The 22,407-nt window shown below is 37.2% G+C and overlaps 1 protein-coding gene across 1 annotated transcript in view; it reads left to right on the top strand.

The window, feature by feature from the left end:
- LOC145680287 (uncharacterized) overlaps positions 1-22,407 on the top strand; it is an 83,688-nt gene that overhangs the window by 4,922 nt on the left and 56,359 nt on the right. The window contains exons 2-3 of the mRNA XM_081750646.1: positions 890-1,064; positions 4,825-4,984. Coding sequence (XP_081606772.1) covers positions 890-1,064; positions 4,825-4,984 — 335 coding nt within the window. The remainder of the gene's footprint in view (positions 1-889; positions 1,065-4,824; positions 4,985-22,407) is intronic.

The raw sequence follows: 22,407 nt of genomic DNA on the forward strand, positions 1-22,407 counted from the left end.
CTCCGTTATTGGTATCATCCAGGTACAGGCACCCTTCATCCACGATGATCACTCACTGCCAATTATCACTTGCGAGATATCACTCACACAGTTTCGTGGCGTTTGTGAACCTTTCTTGGATGTGTCAGAATATGTCTGCGTGGTTTATATGGCACCACCAGTCCCAAGTTCGGTGAATGATGTTGTAGACAGTGCCGATGGGGATAAACTTCTCCTGGCCACACTTCGTTGTATTAGGAGCGAGCAACTTGTACTACTCCAACTGGGTAGGCTGGTCAATGTCGGTCTCGCGTGTTGTTTCTGGGGTGACCTGTTCTTCTGGCGGTGGTGCGACACGTAGTTTGATCACAAGTCGCACGGCGGCTTGATTGATGTTCAAACCAATCTCCTTGTAATGTTTAACTTTGATGACAGCACCAGTGTGCCTTCGAAAGAAGCTGATGTAGTCTTCCCAGTAATCCATGAGCTGCATAGCCATACCTGCACCGATCGCACTCTCCTGCTTAGTGTTCATTCACCAGACCTCGCCCCTGCTGCTCGGCCCTGCGTGCATTTGACTCACCATGACTCCACGCAGGGGTAAAAGTGGATCTGAAAAGGTAAGGGGAAGCATGACGTCATGCCGTCCTCCGTGCCTATCTTTGCCCATTGTAATTTTTTTTAGAAAGTGGGGGGACGCCACGGATAATTTCTGGAAGCGGAGGAACGGCGTCCCCCGGGTTACCCGTCACTTTTACCCCTGACTTCACGACAAACTTGTTTCATTTTATCTTGTACAACCCTCTGTATTCCAAGACATTGTAGAACTTACGTATCGTTATATATTGCATTGTAACTTGATAATTAATAATGCCGTAATATGATGTTTTCTTTTATACGTTTCTTTCAGTATCCTTATCTATTCTGATAACGTGACATTAGAGTTTAAAGACGGCGCTCATCAAGACATGAAAGGTTCAAGAAGTGGAAGGATATTTCTCACCACCCATCGTCTTATTTTCGTCAATAGCAATCGTAATGATATCTTCCAATCTTTCAGCTTTCCTTTCATAACGTTGAGTGAGGTAAGAAATTAATATAACAGCCTATTGTATTTAATTATGAATTTAGATTGATTTCCTACTCAGGCCCGGCCCTAGGCAATTTACTACCTTGTGCAATATCATCATTTGCCATCACTCCTTCCCTAGAAGGAACACGTAAAATCCATTATTTTAAATACACTACCTCACTATAATTTTAATACCGTTAAAGAAAATATAGAACTCAACGCAAGAAGGCCAACGCAATAGTCCAAGTTCTTTGTGTTTCATGTTAAATTTAAAAAACGAAAAATCATTCATATTGAGTTTCAACCACGATAAAGCATAAATAAGTTTTAGTTTTCCATGACTATGTTCTCTGTTTGCAACTTCTGAAACTCAGAAATCGGCTAAAATGTGGTTAGTTCACTCTGATTTGAGACAGTTCAAACGATAATATGTAGGGTCTAGTATAATTGAGTCTAATTAATATTATTTGTTTCTAATGTTTTATGTTGACATAAACAAAGTAGTCATGAATTAAAAAAACGTCTATTTTGAATGTTTCTGAATGTGATTAATTGAGCTGTCTCAAACCAGAGTGAACTTTCACCGATTTTTGAGCTTACGCAAGAAATCATGTGAGCTATAGATATTCCACACCGAACTTTATGCCAGAACAAACTAAGTATAGAAACTGACGCAACGGTCGCGAGGAGTCCATGTCCCAATGGCAGTAGTCCCCATTTCGTAAGAGTCGGTGGACCACCGATGGGCAACTAGCGACATCTTGCCAAAAAATTGGCGGTTTCGCAGCGACGATCCGCGGTGGCCCCACTTCAATTTTGAAAATTATACCATCAGTGGCCCATCAGCGGCAGAGACGCGACAAAACACCAATGAATCACAAAATTACTCCCCCAAAATATGTTAAATCGCCTATATGCGTGATTTGTTTACATTAAGGTGACTCTAAGAAACACTAAGGAAAAAAGTACCCCGGGATGGGCGCGAACCTTATGATCACTAGGATCGTGTTCTTCCGACTTCGCCTCGGAGGCGATGAAGAAAACCTCGCTTGTAGAGGGATAAATCGTTGAGGTTTTTTTTTAATTTGGCCAATCAGAGTGCTCCTTTAACCGTGTGTATTCAACGATAACTGTTTGGGATAAGATTAAATGAGTTCGGCATGTAATTAATTTTATAACAAAATGACGTGCATCTATTTACTTTATTTCATATTTCTTCCATATTCACTTTCTAATGATCGGCGTCAGTTGCCATCTAAATTCATACAATTATACCTACTCATCTCAAGATTTTTCACTTCATGATGTAGAGGCAGGGGTTACTCTTGACCCCCGGAGCTCACTTTAGAAACAATTAATCAGGAAAAAATAATATATAATAATAATCACATGTACATGACTGGGGATAGTTCGTGTTGGTTATTTCGCGATTTTCTGCAACGAATCGAAGGAGCGCGGACCAAGAAGTCCTCGCTGCTACGCGGTGTCAACTTCAACACTCCGACTCTACATATCTGTTTTGACTCGACGAAAACTTGCCGCCAGTGGCACACTAGCGGCAATCCTTCTACGTGTCGCTATATCAACGATCGACATTGACCAGCAAGTGGGCCACTAGGTGTTGGCGATATTTACAGCATATGGGGAGAGGAGTTGTCAAGTTGTCACTCTTTCCATAAAAGCTAATTTCCCTCAACAAGAAAATGTAATTAGCTCACCTCTGGCTTCAGATACCTCAGATGTGGTTTTATTAGCAAACGTGATGTTGAGTAGGTAATATCTTGCTTTAGTGCTTTCTGTGACTCCGGTTCGAATTACGTATATTTTCTCACCGGACCCCTGCAAGTGATAATGTGGGAAGAGCTAATTAACCAAATCTCTCTGTGACTGTTGGTTTTCTGAATAGGATCCATTGTAACAAAAATAAGAGAAAAGAGAATGAAAATTTTAACATGAATTTTCAAAACTGTTAGAAAATAAACCAGTAGATGATCAAGAGCTTTTGCTAATTGGACACACTGTTGTTGCATTTGACGATGGTTTTACTTTAATGTCCGAACAAAATCAATGTAGTTTACTGCAATATCTTCTAGAAAGGAAATAGTTTGTTTTCCTCACGACGTATACGAAACAACGACTCGTGATCTTTCTGTGAAAACAGAGGTCTTCAACCTTCAAAGGTCCAATTCCATGATCAAACTACTGCAAACAAAGATACTAACTAATAAGATTGAACCCTCCAAGCTGATCAAATAGCTAGCGTTTGTACCTTTGGTATATGTAGTCCTGGGTTCGATTACGGGAAAGCACGAAAAGTAATTTTATAATGGCTCATTTTCATTAATTATCCGTCTCCTTTAGCTTAAAGGGCATGGTTATGGGACGTTAAACTAAAGAAATTAAACGTACTCTCAACTACATATCTACAAGACTGCACATTCTACTTTACAAAGCACGAGGTGCGTTCGGAAAAGTAACCTCTGATTGGTCACTGTGCGTGAAGAAGTGAGGGCAGTAGACGTGCGCGGAAGATCAGTCTGCATCCAGCCGTGGTAGAGGGAAGGTTGTCTGATCACTAGTTCCACTGTTGTAGCGTCTTGAAATGTGTGCTGCAATGGAAAACTCCGCCAAGTGCGAGGTGCGAGCTGTTATACGGTTTTCTTACGGCAAAATAATATTCGGCAGTAGCTATTCGTCGGAAACGTTGTTCCGTGTATGGTCCAAATGTGATGACGGAAGGAGTTCCTCATGAATGGGTTCGTTCATTTAAAAGTGGACGAACAAACGTTCATGATGAAGAGAGGAGTTACAGGCCATCACTGGTCACTGGTGAACTCATTCAGAAAATTGATGAAAAGTTGTTCATCCCAGATTTGGCACCCAGCGGTTATCATCTCTTTGTACATATTCTTCTTATTTACTTTGGTGTTTCTTTCTTAACAAATCGTAGGTTACTTTCTGAACAGCCCTGGAATTTGGGTAGGTAGTGTGTATCAATTAGAGAGACAGTTAAACTCACTAAGAGAACGCACTGGACTTAAGCCGGTCGCTAATTGACTGCAGTGTGGGACATCCAATTCGAGTCAGAGGAGGACAGAGAGATTACGAAGAGAGAAACCTGCGTGCATTCGCCGTATATTGGACGCAATCAATAAACAATGTAGAAAGAGAACTCGTAACTCGCTTGTAAAGTCATACGATGACCGAAAATGCGGAAAGAACAGTAATTTGTTACATAACTATTAAAAACACTAATTGGAAGTATGTGCGAATGAATTTTTGACATTGGATTTCAGAAATACTTTGTAATTTAGCCGATGGAAACCTTCACTGCCAACAACAAGGATACCAATAGTTTGAAGCGTATATATATACAGGGTGTTTCAAAACAACACCGACAAGGCTTGGGAGGTGATTCCTGACACCAAGATAAGACAAAAAGTTTAGACCAACCTGGGTGCACAAATGCTTCCTTTCAAAGTTATATGCTGCTGAAAACATGAGAAAAAGAAACTTAAGGACCCATAGCTCCAAAACTACAAGACCTACCGTAGTCGGGTCAAGACTTCACTTAGGAACTAATATGTGCCCTATCCAAAAAATCCATGTTTCAGAATCCTAAGGTAATCACGCAACAATTTTTATAGAGACAGTTTGGCATATAATTTGAAGTACTTATCAGCATAATCGTAGAACGTTGAACTTCAAGATTTCTTTTTTTTTTTTTAATTCAGATAAAATATCTACACTATCTTTGTTTTCCTTGTATGTAGGTTAGCGTAGAGCAACCCGAGTTCGGAGCTAATTATATGAGAGGAAAGGTTACGTCTCAACCAAATGGCAATTGGGCAGGCCAGGCAATATTCAGGTTAACTTTCAAATCTGGTGGAGCAATTGAATTTGGTAAAGCAATGATGAAGGCTGTTGACATGGGTGAGTATAATTTTTTAAAGCAGTAAGCAATCCTACAGACATTGAATGAAACCTTTCCAAACTATCACTTCTCATCAGATCGATTTTTACTGAAATAAAATTATACTTCCAAAAGAGCAATAAAATAGGACCCTTTTTTGACACCTACCCCTTACTTGCGATCAGTGACTACGAATTTTCGTCAGGAGAAGGCTCGGTTCTATCATATAGTCACAAAGTCACGTACCTACCTAATTACTAGAGTCCGGAGTTTTATGTAACATCAACCCCCTAAATATGTACATAAATATGTAACAAAAATCGCTTAAAATGTAAGAAATATGTAACATTATATAAGAATATGTAATATTACATATGTTACATATTTATGAAAAAGTAATATTAACACACGTATGAGTATGCAATATTTAAACGAATTATGAAAATAAAAAGGAAAATTAGTCTGGTGGCAGAGCAAGAGAACCTTGCATTTTGGGGTGACCAAGGTTTTTTGATGTTTTCTTATAGATTTTGATGTGCTGAATCCAAAACTGCCGGGTGCAACTCTGGCACCCTTGAGCATTTCCCACAATACTCACTAACGATTTCCCCTCCGCCCTTTTTATTAAAAAATCGTTGACTTCGGGGAAATTATCTGTAACTTCTACAGTATTTAACGTAGAATAACAGCTCAGACCTTGTTATGCTTCTATTGCAACAGTCTTTCCAACTATGTTAATCATTTGGGCTGCGACGATCAGGAAAGGGAAATAAAATGGGAAATTCTGGAAAATTCCCTCCCAAAGCATGTTTCAGCTCTTAATATCCAAGAGCCGTACCTCGAATCTCCATCCGGAAAGAAAATATTTTTATTTTTTCATGAACTTTCCACACTAGCAAACAATATTAGGAAGGGTACCGCCCTGACACCCTTGAACATTTCCCACAAAACTCACAATTTCCCATCATTTGTATTTTACAAAAAAAATATTGACTTCTGGGAAATTATCTGTAACTTCTACAGTAATAAACGTAGAATAATGGTCCAGACCTTGTTATGCTTCTATTGGAACAGTCTTTCCAACTATGTTAATTACTTGGGCTGCGATGAACAGAAAAGGGAAATAAAATGGGAAATTTTGGAAAATTCCCTCCCAAAGCATCTTTCAGCTCTTAATATCCAAGAGCTGTACCTCGAATCTCCATCCGGAAAGATAATATTTTTATTTTTTCAGGAACTTTCGACACTAGCAAACAATATTAGGAAGGGTACCGCCCTGGCACCCTTGAACATTTCCCACAAAACTCACAATTTCCCATCATTAGTATTTTACCAAAAAATTAATGACTTCTGGGAAATTATCTGTAACTTCTACAGTAATAAACGTAGAATAACGGTCCAGACCTTGTTATGCTTCTATTGGAACAGTTTTTCCAACTATGTTAATCACTTGGGCTGGGATGAACAGAAAAGGGAAATAAAATGGGAAATTTTGGAAAATTCCCTCCCAAAGCATCTTTCAGCTCTTAATATCCAAGAACCGTACATCGAATCTCCATCCGGAAAGAATTTTTTTTTATTATTTTTTCATGAACTTTCGACACTAGCAAACAATATTAGTTAGGGTACCGCCCTGGCACCCTTGAACATTTCGAGACATTTTTATTAAGCATGAATGTAATGTATTTAGACTGTTCCAAAATTTTCTATTATCAGTGTATTAATAAATCTTATGTTAAAAAATAAATATTATAACTTTCTTGGATTTTTATGATTTTGATTAAAATGGCATCTGTAATTCGAGAGGTTTCGGACACTTAGAGAATGAATGTTCTAGTGGTATTCTAAGAGCCACACTTAGCTGTAAAAAGTGGTTATTCAAGATAAACTTACATAATGACTTAAGTATGTCATGTTTATTTGTAATATTATGCCTCACCATTTTCTTCACTCTCGTCAGCGTCGTTATGTGTGTACGTGTTTAGTTTGTTGTAGCATCTACCATCAAAGCATTTACAAAACATTGTACAAGGTAGTTTACCTACACAACTACATCTTCTTGTTGAACAAGGTTTTTCTGACGAACAGGAACATTTGATGAGGTGAAGTTCATCGGCAGGAGCTGGCTCAACATTTGGAGGAAGCATAACTGGCCTTAACGATTTGTTTGTTTCATCGCGTGTCCATCCATAACAAGTTGAATCAACATTTGGTGGGTCTGCCCTGTCTGCACTCAGCCAAATTAGCATTTGTAGATGTTCGGGCTTTATATTTAGTTTAAAAGCTTCCGACGTCGGTGGAAGAGAGCAAATGTAGTGGGGTTCTTGTGTGAGCAGATGCAGTTTTTTTTTCGTCCAAACGTTAATACGAACTTCTATCATAGACTTCACACTTGCTACACCATAGCACGCAGCTACAAAGTGAGTTGCTTCTTGTTCTATATCACTGGTTATATCTTCCTGAGACCCCAATTTTTTCAAGCTAACTCCTTTTAACACTAGTTTAATGGCTGTTGATTTTCTTGTATTGTAGCCACCATATTCAGGAATGACTTCAGGACTCCTAATGATCGACTTTAAAAACTCGAAATCTATTCTCTGTGCTCTGTACACTGAATAAACTTGAGAAGCAAGTAATGCTAGAGTTGGCACTTCTTTTACTGAGAAATGTTGGGGCATTGGTGGCTCTTTGGCCCTGTGTACCGGTGTACAGGCACTCCACTAGTCACACGTTCCTTCATTTCTTCCTTTGTAATGCGACAAATTTTGTAACTGTGCAACTCCATGACTTCACCACATGAGTTATCAGCAGAGCCATACTGTGAGTTTGACGTAGGTCTTTTTGAGGTGAAATAGACGTGTCGAAGTTGTCACCAACCACTTGCACAAATCCGTCTGTTGAGTGATTAAGTCCTTGGAAAGTTGGTGCTTTGCTGGCTTCTGCTGCAGCTGACGCTTTAAATCTTAGGGTCTCACTGTAACTACAAGTGATTCCAAACTTATAGAATTCGTCAATGAGACGTTTGCTGTTCAGAAGCATAGCAAGAGCAATCTGGAGAATAGTTGGCTGCTTTGTCAATGCTGCAGTTACGATATTGCAGGTAGTTTACAATGAGTATTGCAGATAGCTCAGTAATTCCAAACATCTCTAATAGGGAAGGTAAAGTTTCACTAACATTATTTTTAATGTTGTCTTCAAAGAGGGTAGTTTCGTAACTTTTCAATCTATCATCAGGCTTCTTCACTTCATTCATTATCTTTGTACTTAGTTCTTTTATTGTTTCTCCACCATCGTTGTCATCTTCGGTAATATTCATGGCAAGAGAAGCTTGGTTTTTAAAGGTAAGAATGCTGGATACACCAGGAGAGGACAATACTAGAAGGTCTTTACCTATTCTTTCCTGAACATTTCTTATAATTGCAAGACGATCAGTTCTAGATCCACCGTTCTGTTGATAAAGATGATAAACTTCGATGGAGTTCCAAATACGAGAGGCGTCCTCTTTTAAAGCTGTCGTGACTGCGTTGATTCCATCTCCGTCACTTCCTTTATTTATGCTGCGTTTCAGTGAACAAATTTTAGCTGACTTACTGTGCAAAAATTGATAGTAACAGTCGTTGTGGTAACGAGCGTTTGCCGCATGTAGATCTCCAACAGCTCCATTTACAAGCACTCGAACAGCTTCGGATAATTCGTCATTTCTAACATCACATATTTTGAGGATAGCTTCTTGAGGTGGCCCTGGACAATCGACCGTTCTAGGAAGGTGATATCTCCGCCATCGACTTGGATTTTTTGGATCAGAATCGGAACAGATCTCTCCACAGAATAGACAGTCAGTAAGAAAATGGAAAGGTTTTGCGTCTGATCTTCTAATCCGTTTCACCTGTGATTCAGAGGAGGTTGAAGTTGACTGTCTTTGGCTCTCTTGATATTCCACTGCGAAGTATATGTTGATACGCAGTACTTATGAAAGTATACTGGCATATTTTCCTCAAGAGAAATAAACCGTCCGTCATGTCTAAGACTACTTGCCAACATAATTGATCGAACTCAAGCTGGTCCTCCAGTTATAAGCCGCTCTTGTGTTTCCTGACATGTGAAAATGCACGTCTTTTCATCCGCCATGATTTTAAAAAGAGCACTATGAAACACTATTTTGAAACGTGTTAACACACATAAAACAGTAACAGTTTATTCACTTGGCACTAGTCAGCTGTAAACTCATCCACATGATCACTAAAAACTGTTATGTCTATGTGATGGCTGCTACCTGTAGATATATAAAAAGGTTGAATTAATACACGGAGGAACGTTAGAATTAATAACGATGAAAAAATAAAAGAAAATTTAAACATTAAGATTCATGAACTTTTAGCGAGGAATCGTAAACTAAACTTAAATTGTTAAAAACGAAATGCGAATACAAGTACTAAATATATCCTACTGCCCACATTATATGAGGAAGATAATTGTACTATTTATTGTGCTACTTATCAATTCTACAAATGTAAATTCCTTTTAAATTTTAATTATTGAAGTTCATAAAAGACGGTTACAGTTCACGTCTGTACGGTTATTTTCAAATGTAGAAAGTTCATGAAAATATAAAAATATTTCTTTCGGAAGGAGATACACCCCTTCCCTTTTGTACTTTAAGAGCTGAAAGATGCTTTGGAAGGGAATTTTCCGAAATTTCCCATTTTATTTAATTCCCTGTTCATTGCAGCTCCAAGTAATTAACATAGTTGGAAAGACTGTTCCAATAGAAGCATAACAAGGTTTGAACCGTTATTTTACGTTAATTACTGTAGAAGTTACAGATAATTTCTCAGAAGTCAATGATTTTTTTGGTAAAATACTAATGATGGGAAATTGTGAGTTTTGTGGGAAATGTTCAAGGGTGCCAGGGCGGCACCCTAACTAATATTGTTTGCTAGTGTCGAAAGTTCATGAAAAAATAATAAAAAAAAAATTCTTTCCGGATGGAGATTCGATGTACGGTTCTTGGATATTAAGAGCTGAAAGATGCTTTGGGAGGGAATTTTCCAAAATTTCCCAGTTTATTTCCCTTTTCTGTTCATCGCAGCCCAAGTGATTAACATAGTTGGAAAGACTGTTCCAATAGAAGCATAACAAGGTCTGGACCGTTATTCTACGTTTATTACTGTAGAAGTTACAGATAATTTCCCAGAAGTCATTAATTTTTTGGTAAAATACTAATGGTGGGAAATCGTGAGTTTTGTGGGAAATGTTCAAGGGTGCCAGGGCGGTACCCTCCCTAATATTGTTTGCTAGTGTCGAAAGTTCATGAAAAAATAAAAATATTTTCTTTCCGGATGGAGATTCGAGGTACAGCTCTTGGATATTAAGAGCTGAAAGATGCTTTGGGAGGGAATTTTCCAGAATTTCCCATTTTATTTCCCTTTCCTGATCGTCGCAGCCCAAATGATTAACATAGTTGGAAAGACTGTTGCAATAGAAGCATAACAAGGTCTGAACCGTTATTCTACGTTAAATACTGTAGAAGTTACAGATAATTTTCTCGAAGTCAACGATTTTTTAATAAAAAGGGGGAGGGGAAATCGTTAGTGAGTTTTGTGGGAAATGCTCAAGGGTGCCAGAGTTGCACCCGGCAGTTTTGGATTCAGCACATCAAAATCTATAAGAAAGCATCAAAAAACCTTGGTCACCCCAAAATGCAAGGTACTCTGCAAATCTTATGGACTGGCTGCCAGACTAAATCTACTACACTTCATCTTGCTTAATGCAAGTCCCCCAATGAAGTGAAATGCTTGAACAGCTGAGACAGCCATACGTCACTGACGTGACCTATTACAGGATAATAAAAATCAGACCCGAATGAAGGAAGATGTGAATCGGCTAGAGAGAAACAGGAAAGCTCCGAAAAAAGCAATGCATATGGCTTTTGTACGTCAGAAATGTCATGTGGTGTGGTGTGGTCCCGTTTCAAATCTAGAACCTTTTACACTAAATTCGCATCCGTCACCACGGCCCAATCTTGAATTATACGCAATATACAAATTTAAATACTAAAAGCAACTTAAGACGAAATGTATTGTTTTATATGTATTTATTTCATGCAGGAAAACGCAGTCCTATATCTTTTAAACAATACCAGCTGAACTAATATTGAAGAATATTTCCACTAATGAACATTTTAAATTTGAAATAAAGTACTTACAAAAGATGTGCCTGCAGTTTAACTATGTGTTGTTACACAATGGGTTACAGGGTACATTTCTAAACGATCAAAAGTAAAAGTTTGTCTACGATCGCATAAAATATTCTTGTATGCAGAGAATGATATCTCCACATCACATGAGGTAACAGGAGCGTATTTCAACATGGGATGTAGTTGGGGGTTCAGGGGGAGTTCTTGTTTCACCACTGAGAGTCTCACACACTGCCAATAGGCTATCGTAACCCGGGTTTCTTTCCAGCACTGCATTTAGTTTTTATCGAACTTTTTCTCCTACATATCCACACACACCTTGCAGCAGTTCTTTGCATCCTCTATGATTTCCATGAATTCCGGAAAAGGCCGCCCAACAATCTCTGGCTTTTTAATGCTCGTAGGTAGCCAACCAAAATTTCTGTCTATGTATGCGATATCACACGCTACTTTTGAGTCATTAAACAGTTTCTGAGCAATGCTAACTGACACTTTTTTTCATTTAAGGCCTCCACTTCCCTCTGCCATTGCCAATTACTTTTGGACTTACTATAAGGCAGTCGCAACTTTGCCTCTGCCTTTATTTTCTCTCTTTTACTTTTATTTTCGTTTATCTCTCCCTTCTGTTCGGTTATTATTCCTCAGCAGGTTGAGGTGAGGCATATTTTTCTAGCATGGCATCTAATACTTTAAACCATGCCCTTTTATGTATCTTTTTCTTTTTCTTTTTTTATATTTTAATTTTCATTATTATTATTATTATTATTATTATTATTATTATTATTATTATTATTATTATTATTATTACAAAAAAACGGACAATCCTGTAAAAGAATAATACATATATACATAAGATAAAATTTCTTTTTTTTTTTTCATTTGTCATACATTAAAATCTTCACTGCACTATTTTGGACTGCTTCCTCTACCGCCACCTGAAAATAAACTAAAAGAAATATACATTAATAACAAACTGACACAGCAGACTCCGATGGAAATGAATGAACAACAGGCTTAATTTTTTTTGAAAATGTTCATTGTAGAAATGTATTGCCTGTATCCAAGTGCCCCATCGCGTTAGCACAGGCTCCGGAGGAAGTTGCACGTCTGGCAGTTGATCTGTGTAAACTTCAACACGTTGTGGCGCCTTAACAAACTTTTTTTTTTTTCGTGGAAGATACTAGTTGATTTACTTCGCAAAAGTTGTCTCTCACCTCTTCAGCAACACCCTGAAGAGCATGGGCCATACAGGTGAAATGAATTAAGTGAAGGTAAAAAACTGTAAGTGCTCTAGCCGCTTTTAACATGTACGCTGCCCTGTATGTATAAAGAACAAGGACTTTTTCTTCCTGAACTCCTCTCAGTCACAAGACTTTAAGACCATCGTTTACAAAGCGAGCAATCGTGGAATGATTCGTGCGTTCCAGCAATTTACTCACAATAAGATAGGACGTGGCGGCTAATGTTAGTGTTGCAGCGTTGCGTAACGACCGAAGTATTTCAAGAAAAAAATATTTTATCAATAGTAGTAAAGAACAGAAAAATACTTTTTAATATTCGCATATATACACTTTAAATAACATATTTTTTTACTTCTGTAACTGTCCGTTCCGTTAATCCATTTTAAAAAGCGAAAAATAATCCGTCACAGAGTCTCTAATTTATATTGTGTTGCAGCGAGCATAGAACGACCAGATTCCTTCAGCGCGGGAATTGGAGCGAATGTTAAGTTTTCTTTCCCCTATCTCAGAAGTTAAAAGGACTGGTCGTTGCAGTGCTTCTGCAACACAGCACGGATTCCAATGAACGAGAAGGTTTTTCGCGCTAAATAAGATTTCTAAATTTTATTTCACTTGCAATTAACAAATGGAATTTGTTTTTATGCATTCATATTTTTAAATTATAGGACCATACTGAAGCAAATCAATATAATAACAATTAAAAAAATGATTGCAGAATTACAAAATAAGAAAGAAAATATCTAGTAGAGCAGAAAACAAATCAAAGTAGACCCGCATTTACAAGTTAATTCTTAGCTTATATTGATAAGAAGGCTTCTTCTACAGTAATTTGTGATTCAAATATTAATAAGTTAGTATGTACAGTAGAATCGCCCCCTCCCTTTGTGGATAGCCTAGTATTTTAGTATATACATATTTCTTTTATAAAATAAGTACATTTTATACTCTTGATAATTTCCACATAAAACTGTATGATGGGGAACGCCATATTGAATTTGGGACTAGTTAGCAATGCTCAGAGGCGTAGCCACGAGGGGGTCCATCGAGTCCGGACCTCCCAAAACTTTCGAAACTTGACTAACATTTGTAGACTTTCCTAAGGAACTATACTTGTTTAACAGAGAAACAATTGATGTAGGCTAAATATTTTATTTTACGCCTCATCATGTACTCTCTCTTTTCTTAAAAACAATCGTTCTATCATTGTTTTGCTAAGCATATAGGTGACAGTTATTACTTATCGTCTTTTCGGATGCAGAATAAGAAAGGTATATATTGCATAGACGTATCGAACCCCGCCCAACACACTTTTCTGTGTGTAGAACTGGCAGTGCTGTTTGTTTTGATGTTCTTTAACTTACATGCTGATTCTACATCTGGCGGGTTTCGAGGTTTCCTTTCCAGAACATATGACATTGATAAGCATTGCTTCGCCTCATGTGGAAGTATATTGTGTTCATCGTGCATTGCGTAACAACCAAGACGGATGATTTGGAATGTAGTTTTTTCTTTTACCACATGTGTGTGTGTTGATGTATGAATATGTGACATTCGGAATTCATATACCAGTATCTCTTTGGTATCACTGTTTTGGTTTTTATTTATTAGATTTAATTTTATTGTGTGTGCTTTAATTCTGTAAATAACCTACAAATTCTGAATGAATTGTATATCATGGCTTCTGTAAATAACTTACAAAAAACATTGACCAGCTTTCAACTGAGGAAAAATTTGTAATTAAGGCTTAGACAAAACAAGCAAAGGGCAATTCAGGAGAGTGTTCGAAAAAAAAGTTTAAATTTACAGGATGTTTTATGGCAGTAATATTGTTTGCACTAGATACATTTCCTCAATTTATTTTAAAATTTCCTGGATAAACTGTGAATAAAGTGTGTTCAATGGACATTTTTTTATAACACTAATCTCTGTTACGAACTCTCTTCAGTCAACGCTGAAGAGGAATTCGGATCACTGTCAGGGACTGAGTTTGCTAGAATGAATCGTTCGCAATAATCTAGAAAAAATATTTAGTGAATCTACAAAGCTTCTGAAATTAATATTAACTGTACCTATGGTGTCAGCAAAAGACGAAAAGTATTTTTCTACATGAAAAAGAATTGACACTTTCAAGGAATTGAATGTCTCAAGAAAGGTTATCACCATTGGTTATGCTTTCCATCGAAAAAAACCTGACAATAAGAATACCAGAGTTCAACCAGCATGTATTAGACAGATTTGATCCAATCAAAGTGAGGAGAATGAACTTACTAATTAATTAAGATGATTAATCAGATAAAATGTTCTGCATTTTTTATTTTTTAAAAACAGAATTTCATTTAATTTAACATGTCACATAGCAATTGCATCTAAAGTTATGCTGATTAGTCAATGAGTCCACTTTATATCTTCTGTCTCTTATCGTTCCTACTGCAACACCCGAAACCACAATCCTCCGGCCTCCACTGAGATAGGAATTAGATGGAGCATCTTCACTTAACTTTCCAATCACTAAATTTGCTACATAACGTCCCAAAACGTCTGTTGTTTCGTACACAGAAATCCAAATATATGAACTACCTATTTCTGCCCTAATGGTATCTAAGTATAGCTTCCCTATAACAAACTTCGAGATAACACTTTCGAACAGTGGATTCGTCAGGAATTCGACACCCGCAGTACTTCTCCAGAAAAACACGATATTTTGGCACTTGAACTTTGTTCCAAGGAATGTTTGCTGCTATCATTGCTTGGCACAAGTCTTTGAAAAACTCACTCACTGAAGTATCTTGATGCATTTCTGTCAAGAGTACGTGTTCTTTTGCAGTTCGCAAATTTTTATTTTTTGCATGGAGTGCACTTTGTACATGTTGTTCTATCTGAGATTTCACTGAACATCCAATTTTTTTAATCACGCACTTGGCACAACACCACCACGACCTTAATTTCGCGGATAAAGTTGAGGCAAGCGGAGCCATTTTTAACTTCGACGGTCAATACAGAACACGTGCGTTTTGCAACTGCAATACTAGAGTACTGTCCTCCTGTCATTCAATTGAACAAGCGAAGTTCTTTGAAAGCTTAGGTTGCCTACCATGATATTGCCCTTGTCGCCAGTTTCTTGGAACGAACTCTTGCAGTAAATTTCTGGAAGCACACTAGCATACAGTTTTAACTTAAATTGCAGGATTTGCTTTCATCTTTTTTCCCGTCCGACCTCCGATAACAATCAAATAGACTTCATTTTAGGAATTTCCTGGCCAGTCGCCTGTCAGGTACGTGATCTGTCTTCCTCTAGAGTTGAGAATAAAGGGCGCTGCTAATGTACCCCGGAGGGAAGATTTTTACTTGTTTCTTCTTATACTTCTTTTGTTATCGGCGAAAATTCTGCGAAACATGGTTTGACAAATAAAAAAAAAGAGTGAGATGTTTCTCTTTCGGTAAATAAACGAAAAGATAGATATGACAATTTTTTTTTACAAAAGAAACACAGACCAAAGCTTAAAACCCACTTTATTTTAAATTATAATTTGTAATGCTTTCCCGTGCTAGACTGTAGAGAGAACTACTGGGAGCCACTAGAGAAGGAGTTGAAGGAGATTTTTGAAAGCATAACAGAAGGACAAGAATCGTTCAGAGTGAAGAACACAGAAGAAGCCAAGGAAGTGTCAAGGAGAGTGGATCTTAGTGGAGGCAGAAAACTTATATTTAGTCTTGATGTTAAGGCTATGTTCCCCAGCCTTAGTAGAGAAACAATAATAAATGTCATAGAGGAAGAAATGGGAAGTAAAAGTATAAAAAGGATGGGCAAAAGAGAAGGTAGTTAAGGCTTTGAAGATAATATGGGAAAACAGTTATTGTATGATAGGGGAGAAAGTGGTAAAAATAAGAAAGGAATCAGTATAGGTTCGAGGCTGAGCCCAGTACTGGCAGAAATAATTATGAACAAATGGGGAAAAAAGTGAAAGAAGAAGGGGTAAGAACTTGATCATGTTTTGTATGTATGTGGATGATTGTCTAGGCTTGTGGAAAGGAACTAGGAGACAATTAGATAACTTCAAAGATAGTGTAGAAGATAAAGAAAAATTCATAAGCTTGGACATGGAGTTGAAAGAAAATGGAAGAATAAACTTTTTAGACATGACCATAATAAAACAAGAAGATGAGCTGGTTACGTACGATGTGCCAGAAAGAGTGCTCAGCGGGGGTGTACTGCCATGAGAGGAGCGACGTGGATAGGAGTACAAAGAGAAATTTCATAACAAATATGATAAGAAGAATAGAAATGCTGGAGGACGAAGAGGAAGGAAGGAAGGAGAGCATACAGAAATTCTACAGACAATTAGAGAAGAACGGTTACAGCAAGAAGGAGTTAGAGAAGGAAGAAAAACGCAGGAAGAGGAAGAGAGGGAGGAAGAAGAATGAAGAGGATGAAAGTGGAAAATGGCATGGTGTAGAAAGTATGGGAGAAGAAACGGAGAAACTGAAGAATTTATTGAAGAAATGAGGGGTCAGAACTTATAGAAAGAGTGGAGAAAATTTATTAAGATCAATAAAGAAGAAGAATAGAAAAGGAACTAAAAAGATTAATGAAGAGGAAGAAGGGGTCATTTACAGGGTATGGTGTGAGGACTCCAATATGTCATATATAGGAGAGACAGGAAAGAGAATTTAAGAAAGCATAAAACAACATGATGATGTTAAGAAGAAGAAAGATGCCAATGCCATATACAAACATGTTAAGGAGACGAATCACGGAATTAATTGGGATAAGACAGAAGTATTGGAGATAAAGAAAAGAATAATAAAAAGGAAGTGGAAAGAAGCAAATTGGATAAAGAAGGTAGGAAGAGATAAACTGATGAACTGGACAGGAGGCTTACTTATTAATGAATTATGGCAAGAAAGTTTGAATAGCATAGACAAGAAGAAGCAGAAGAAAAGGCCCTTATAAGAACCAAAAATGGCGGAACGTGATTAGTTGGAAAGTGATCAAGAAGACTTACGGGATTGGCTGAAGGCCTCAGCAAATAGAAGAAAAAAGAAAAAAGTATAACAATAACTATATATATATATATATATGTCTGTTAAAAGAATTTAAACTTTTTTATAACAATGACTATATATATGACTGTATTTTCATTTATTGTCGATAGTGTCTGAAGAAGGATATGTTAGATATCCGAAACAATTACAAGTTATAATTTAAAATAAAGTGGTTTTTAAGCTTTGGTCAGTGTTTCTTTTGTTAAAATAATCAATCCAAAGGCATGGGTAGTCTTACTATGACAAAGTTGAATCTAGATGCAAGCCTTGCACAGTTGGAGAGTTTATTTTTTAAAAATTAAAATTTCAGTAAACGCAAAATTTTAAGTTATATATATATATATATATATATATATATATATATATATATATATATATATATATATATATATATATATATGTGTGTGTGTGTGTGTGTGTGTGTGTGTGTGTGTGTGTGTGTGTGTAGAACCCACGGAAATATATACTATTGGTCAAAATATATAAAAATACGTAATATGAAACTTAAGTTGAAGCACCCTACTGGTGTGAACAAATTTTTGGTCCAACAAATGAGCCAACTAAATCGTTTGTACAACGTGGTGAGGGCGCCAGGTTCACACAGCCCCCCAATTTTGTTTTCTTAATTTATCATAATATATTATGGTTAAACTTAAACTCGTTGTGGTACACCCACTCACAAAAGTATATCCTCCTCCTAAGTGATATAATTCCATTACTTGAGCTCCAGGTCATTTTCAGTTGTGAGAACGCCTAGACAAATGCAACCCAACTTACAGGTAACTTTTCTCGGCACTGACAGCAGTTGGTAGCACTGAGTCAAGTCTTTATCCAATTGAAAATGTGAGTAGATGACGCACGAAACATTTCTCCATTCTGAGATCAATCTCTCTGGTTCAGAGCGTGTTGTCCAATGAACATCATATGTTAATCTCAATATTGCTGTGTATGTAATGTATTATTTCTTTATATACTGTACACCGGTGTATATTCAAAAAAATAAAAATACTGATCACACATGAATCAGAAAATGCTTGAAAGTAAACGAAAATATAAAATCTAGAACAACTGCTGGAAATAAGTTTGTAAATCACTGTCTCCATTGACAGACCTTCTCCAAGTCTCCTTATTTCAACATCTTTTTCTTTCTAGGGAAGAAATCATCTTGCTTGTCACACTGAGTATGCACTGAAATTGAAATTGTAACAGGAACACTTAAAAACGTTCAGCCTGGCCGGGATTCGAACCCGTGTCTACCGAATAGATGTTCAATGCGCTAACTACTCACCTACTGCACCACCTAACCTTCCACCCAAACTAATACCTAGTTAAATCGTTTCATGGAAAAATATAAACAAGATACTAAAATATAACAAAAATAAATAAATATAAACAAAATATAAATAAAAATATAAACAAGGAAATATAAGCAACTTGTGTGAGTGTCTTAATGACTTACTCGAGATTTTCTTGTTTAACTCGGAAACAAGTTATATGGACGTTCCTCAATGAGGAAAATATCACGAAACGTTCTTCAAGTTGAAGCTACGTCATCGGCAGAGTCGTAACTTGTAGGGGGCAACTGCCCCCAGGGAAGCTCCCGCCGTTGGAGAGGGCCCATTTTCAGACAAAATTTTCTTACTCCATATACGATACGAACATGAAATTAGAAATGAAGCATCAAATAGGGTCGCTACATTACATGAACAAAACAGCACACATAAGGTAAATAGAACAAAAATGAGTCATGGAGGCATTTCAGTAAAAATGTCTACTATTAGGGGCTCTAGAAATAATATTTATTCATATGGCTTTGAGATTTATCAACAATTTTGTTATGTATGGAATGGGTCCAGGGAGCAACTAACGGGACCGCAGACCTTGCCGTTCCGGCCTACAGGCTCCGGGGGGCCATAAAGATCAAGAGAAAGTTGGAAAGAGAGGGCCCAAGAATTAGAAAAAACAACTTTTTCTAGGGGACCCAAATAAGCTTATTAATGCTTGACCTCCTCAGAAAAATCTAAGTTACGGCGCTGCTCATCGGTTGCAGGAATGGTCCCGATTTACATTACATTTCGTCTTTACCATAACTTCTAATTTCCAAAGAAGAAAATACGACAGAAATTATTTTCACATTCTTTGAATTGTATCAACACGTGTAGAAATAGACAGTTCTATGTTTATGTTCCATAACTACTAGTTTATTTTCTTATATTCATATGAGGAATTTGTGGCAAATTGAGCCGGTGGCACTAGCCGAGTGATCTCGGGCGTTCGGCTTCTGATCATGAGGCGCAATCCATTAGGGGTTCGAATTCCTCTGAAGAGCAAGGTCGGAATTTTAACTGTCCTCAGTATTTCTGTTTTCGTGTCCTTGTAGTATTTGGAATACGTCGAAAGGACATGAGGTGCCAGTGGCGAACAATACTCCGGTTGGGGCGATTTGTTTAAAAAAATGTGAAAGCAGGAAACTCCCATTCCAGGTACCTGGGTTCAAATCCCGTCGTGGCAATTATTAGTTTTTCTGAATGGGAAGATAATGTTTATGTTATTGGTATACGGTAATTTGTAATTGTTATTCCTTTATTATTATTATTATTATTATTATTATTATTATTATTATTATTATTATTATTATTATTATTATTATTATTATTACCACATAAGGAAGGAAAAGTAACAGTCGAAGGTATTCATAGGAACAGAAAAGATATACAGTACGTCAGATGTTTTTTAGGTTTACACATGAACGCAATATCATTACGTTTATGGATTTACAGATAGAATTATCATTTTATGACAAGAAATGAGATAGAAATATTTGTTAGCTGATACAGGCGAATGTCGTAACTTTGTGTTGTTGGCATTTCACCTGAAAGGAAGTCATCTCAACTCTTAGACCCAGAGAAATTGAATATTTTTCATGTTAGTATACATCAGAAGTATCAGTATTCAAATTATAAAAAAAATTTGCTGAACTGCTACAGCCGGTATCAAACCCGCGTCCCCAACATTGTGAAACTAACGCATAAGCCACAACTCTAACACATCACTGTCCTGGGAGAAGGAAAAATGGAGCTGCAGTGAATTCAGTAATTACACACTTTTACGATTCCAGTGTAATAATGCTGAAACTTTCTGATTTCAGTCATGATAAAATAGTAAAGTATTATGCAGAAAGGATAGTCCAGAAAAGTCAACTTTAAATTGACAACTCATATGTACCGAGGCGCTGCCGTATGCTCTCGCCTCGGGCCCTGATTTTTCACAGCACGGCATCTATTCATATTGATTGGAATCTGGTGTTTCAGGGCACTGGATTATTTTTTTAAGTTAACTACTTTGACGAACCTTCCTCAATGCCTTGCTTCCTATTTTTACGCGTTTTACTCACTTTTACAGTGTTTCCACTAACTCTTTAAGAACAGGGACAAAAACAGAAACATTGGGGACAGTAAAAGTCACAAATATTATTCACGCGCTCTTCCCTTGCCTGAAGTAAAACAATAAAATATGGTTAGATGCAATATTTGGTCTTCCATCTTCTATGTAGTGTCAAATCCAGAGTTGGAGCGGGTCAAATGGATCGAGTTTTCTGAGTGAGCCAGTGGGTCGTGGGTCAACAGCATGTGACCCACTGCGACCCATCAACCACCGTGACCCACTCTGACCCACCGATCCACTCTGCTCACTGCATTGTAGACAGCATATTTTGAACAGCATATTTTTTCACCCTCGACCCTAGCCATAAAAACTAAAAACACGTTTCTGATTGGTTGCAGCTTGCGGTTGTCCAAACCTTCTGGTGTATGTATTGAGTATTATAGTAGTAATAAAAGAACATTGTCACTTTGTTGGAATTGAAGAAGAAGGAAAATGAAGAAGGAGTTGAGGTTAAATTTATATCATGACAGTCAAGGTGGAACAAAACGAGCCCTGAGGGGCTTCTACCCCGCTCCTCCTTCTCCTACTACTACTACTTATACTGTGGATTCGTATAGCAAAACTGCACAGGTAACGTAATCATTTTTGAGTATTATTTTCATGTTATTTTAATAAAAAAGTAATTTAAAAATTTTAAAAATAAAATATAAAAATAAAAAAAACTTTCCTTCGGCCGGATTTGAACCCACACCAAAAGCAATTATAATTACTAGTCCACTGCACCAGTACTTTTGGCCACGAAGACCGCCAGTAACAGACACTTCATTTTTGCTATATTTCTCCTACGTGGCGAGAATCGGATAATTCCAACTTACCAGAACCGCGCATTTAGCTCCTATGAGTAGGGTCGAGCGTGATTTAAAAACATGAACACTGGTGAATTTGTCTACGTTTTACTTTCAAGGCCTCCATTTCCCTTTTCCATTTGTTTCTGTTTACTTACCTGAGTTGACTATCTCTAAGTGAAAAAAGAACTTGAGGCATTTTTGTATATTGAAATTTCTAATTGTAATAATAGCAATAGCTGCATCATTCGGGAGTTGTTTACACGGAAGCATACACAATAAATATGTCTGTAACTTTTTACCAAATGGACGTATCTTAAAACTATTGCTACCATTGTTTTTCTGCTTAAATTCATGCCCAAAATCATGTATTATATTGCCCTATTCTTATTTACAAAACTTGACCTGAAATCAAGATGACAGATTTCAAGATGGCTGCTGTCAAGGTTCACCTTACCGTACGACTTCCCCTTGGGTATAGTATGTACTCACATTGTTGTTATTGACTTTTCATTATTAACAGGTAGTTTACAAGGGATGGTACTGAACGTATTGTGCGATTGTCGACATGGATGCGCGACATTTCAATCTGCCATTTTGGTTAACTCCACTTCAAAAACGCAGCTGCTTCCTTGTGTGTGGTCTCTCTGTGGGACTTCCTTCCTCTGAGTGAAATTTTACGGTACGTTTCGATATGAGCTCATTGATACTTCCCTTGTTAGAATGGAGAACTG

This window comes from Thermobia domestica, chromosome 3 (assembly GCF_964235325.1).
Source record: "Thermobia domestica chromosome 3, izTheDome1.hap1.1, whole genome shotgun sequence".
Lineage (NCBI taxonomy): Eukaryota > Metazoa > Arthropoda > Insecta > Zygentoma > Lepismatidae > Thermobia > Thermobia domestica.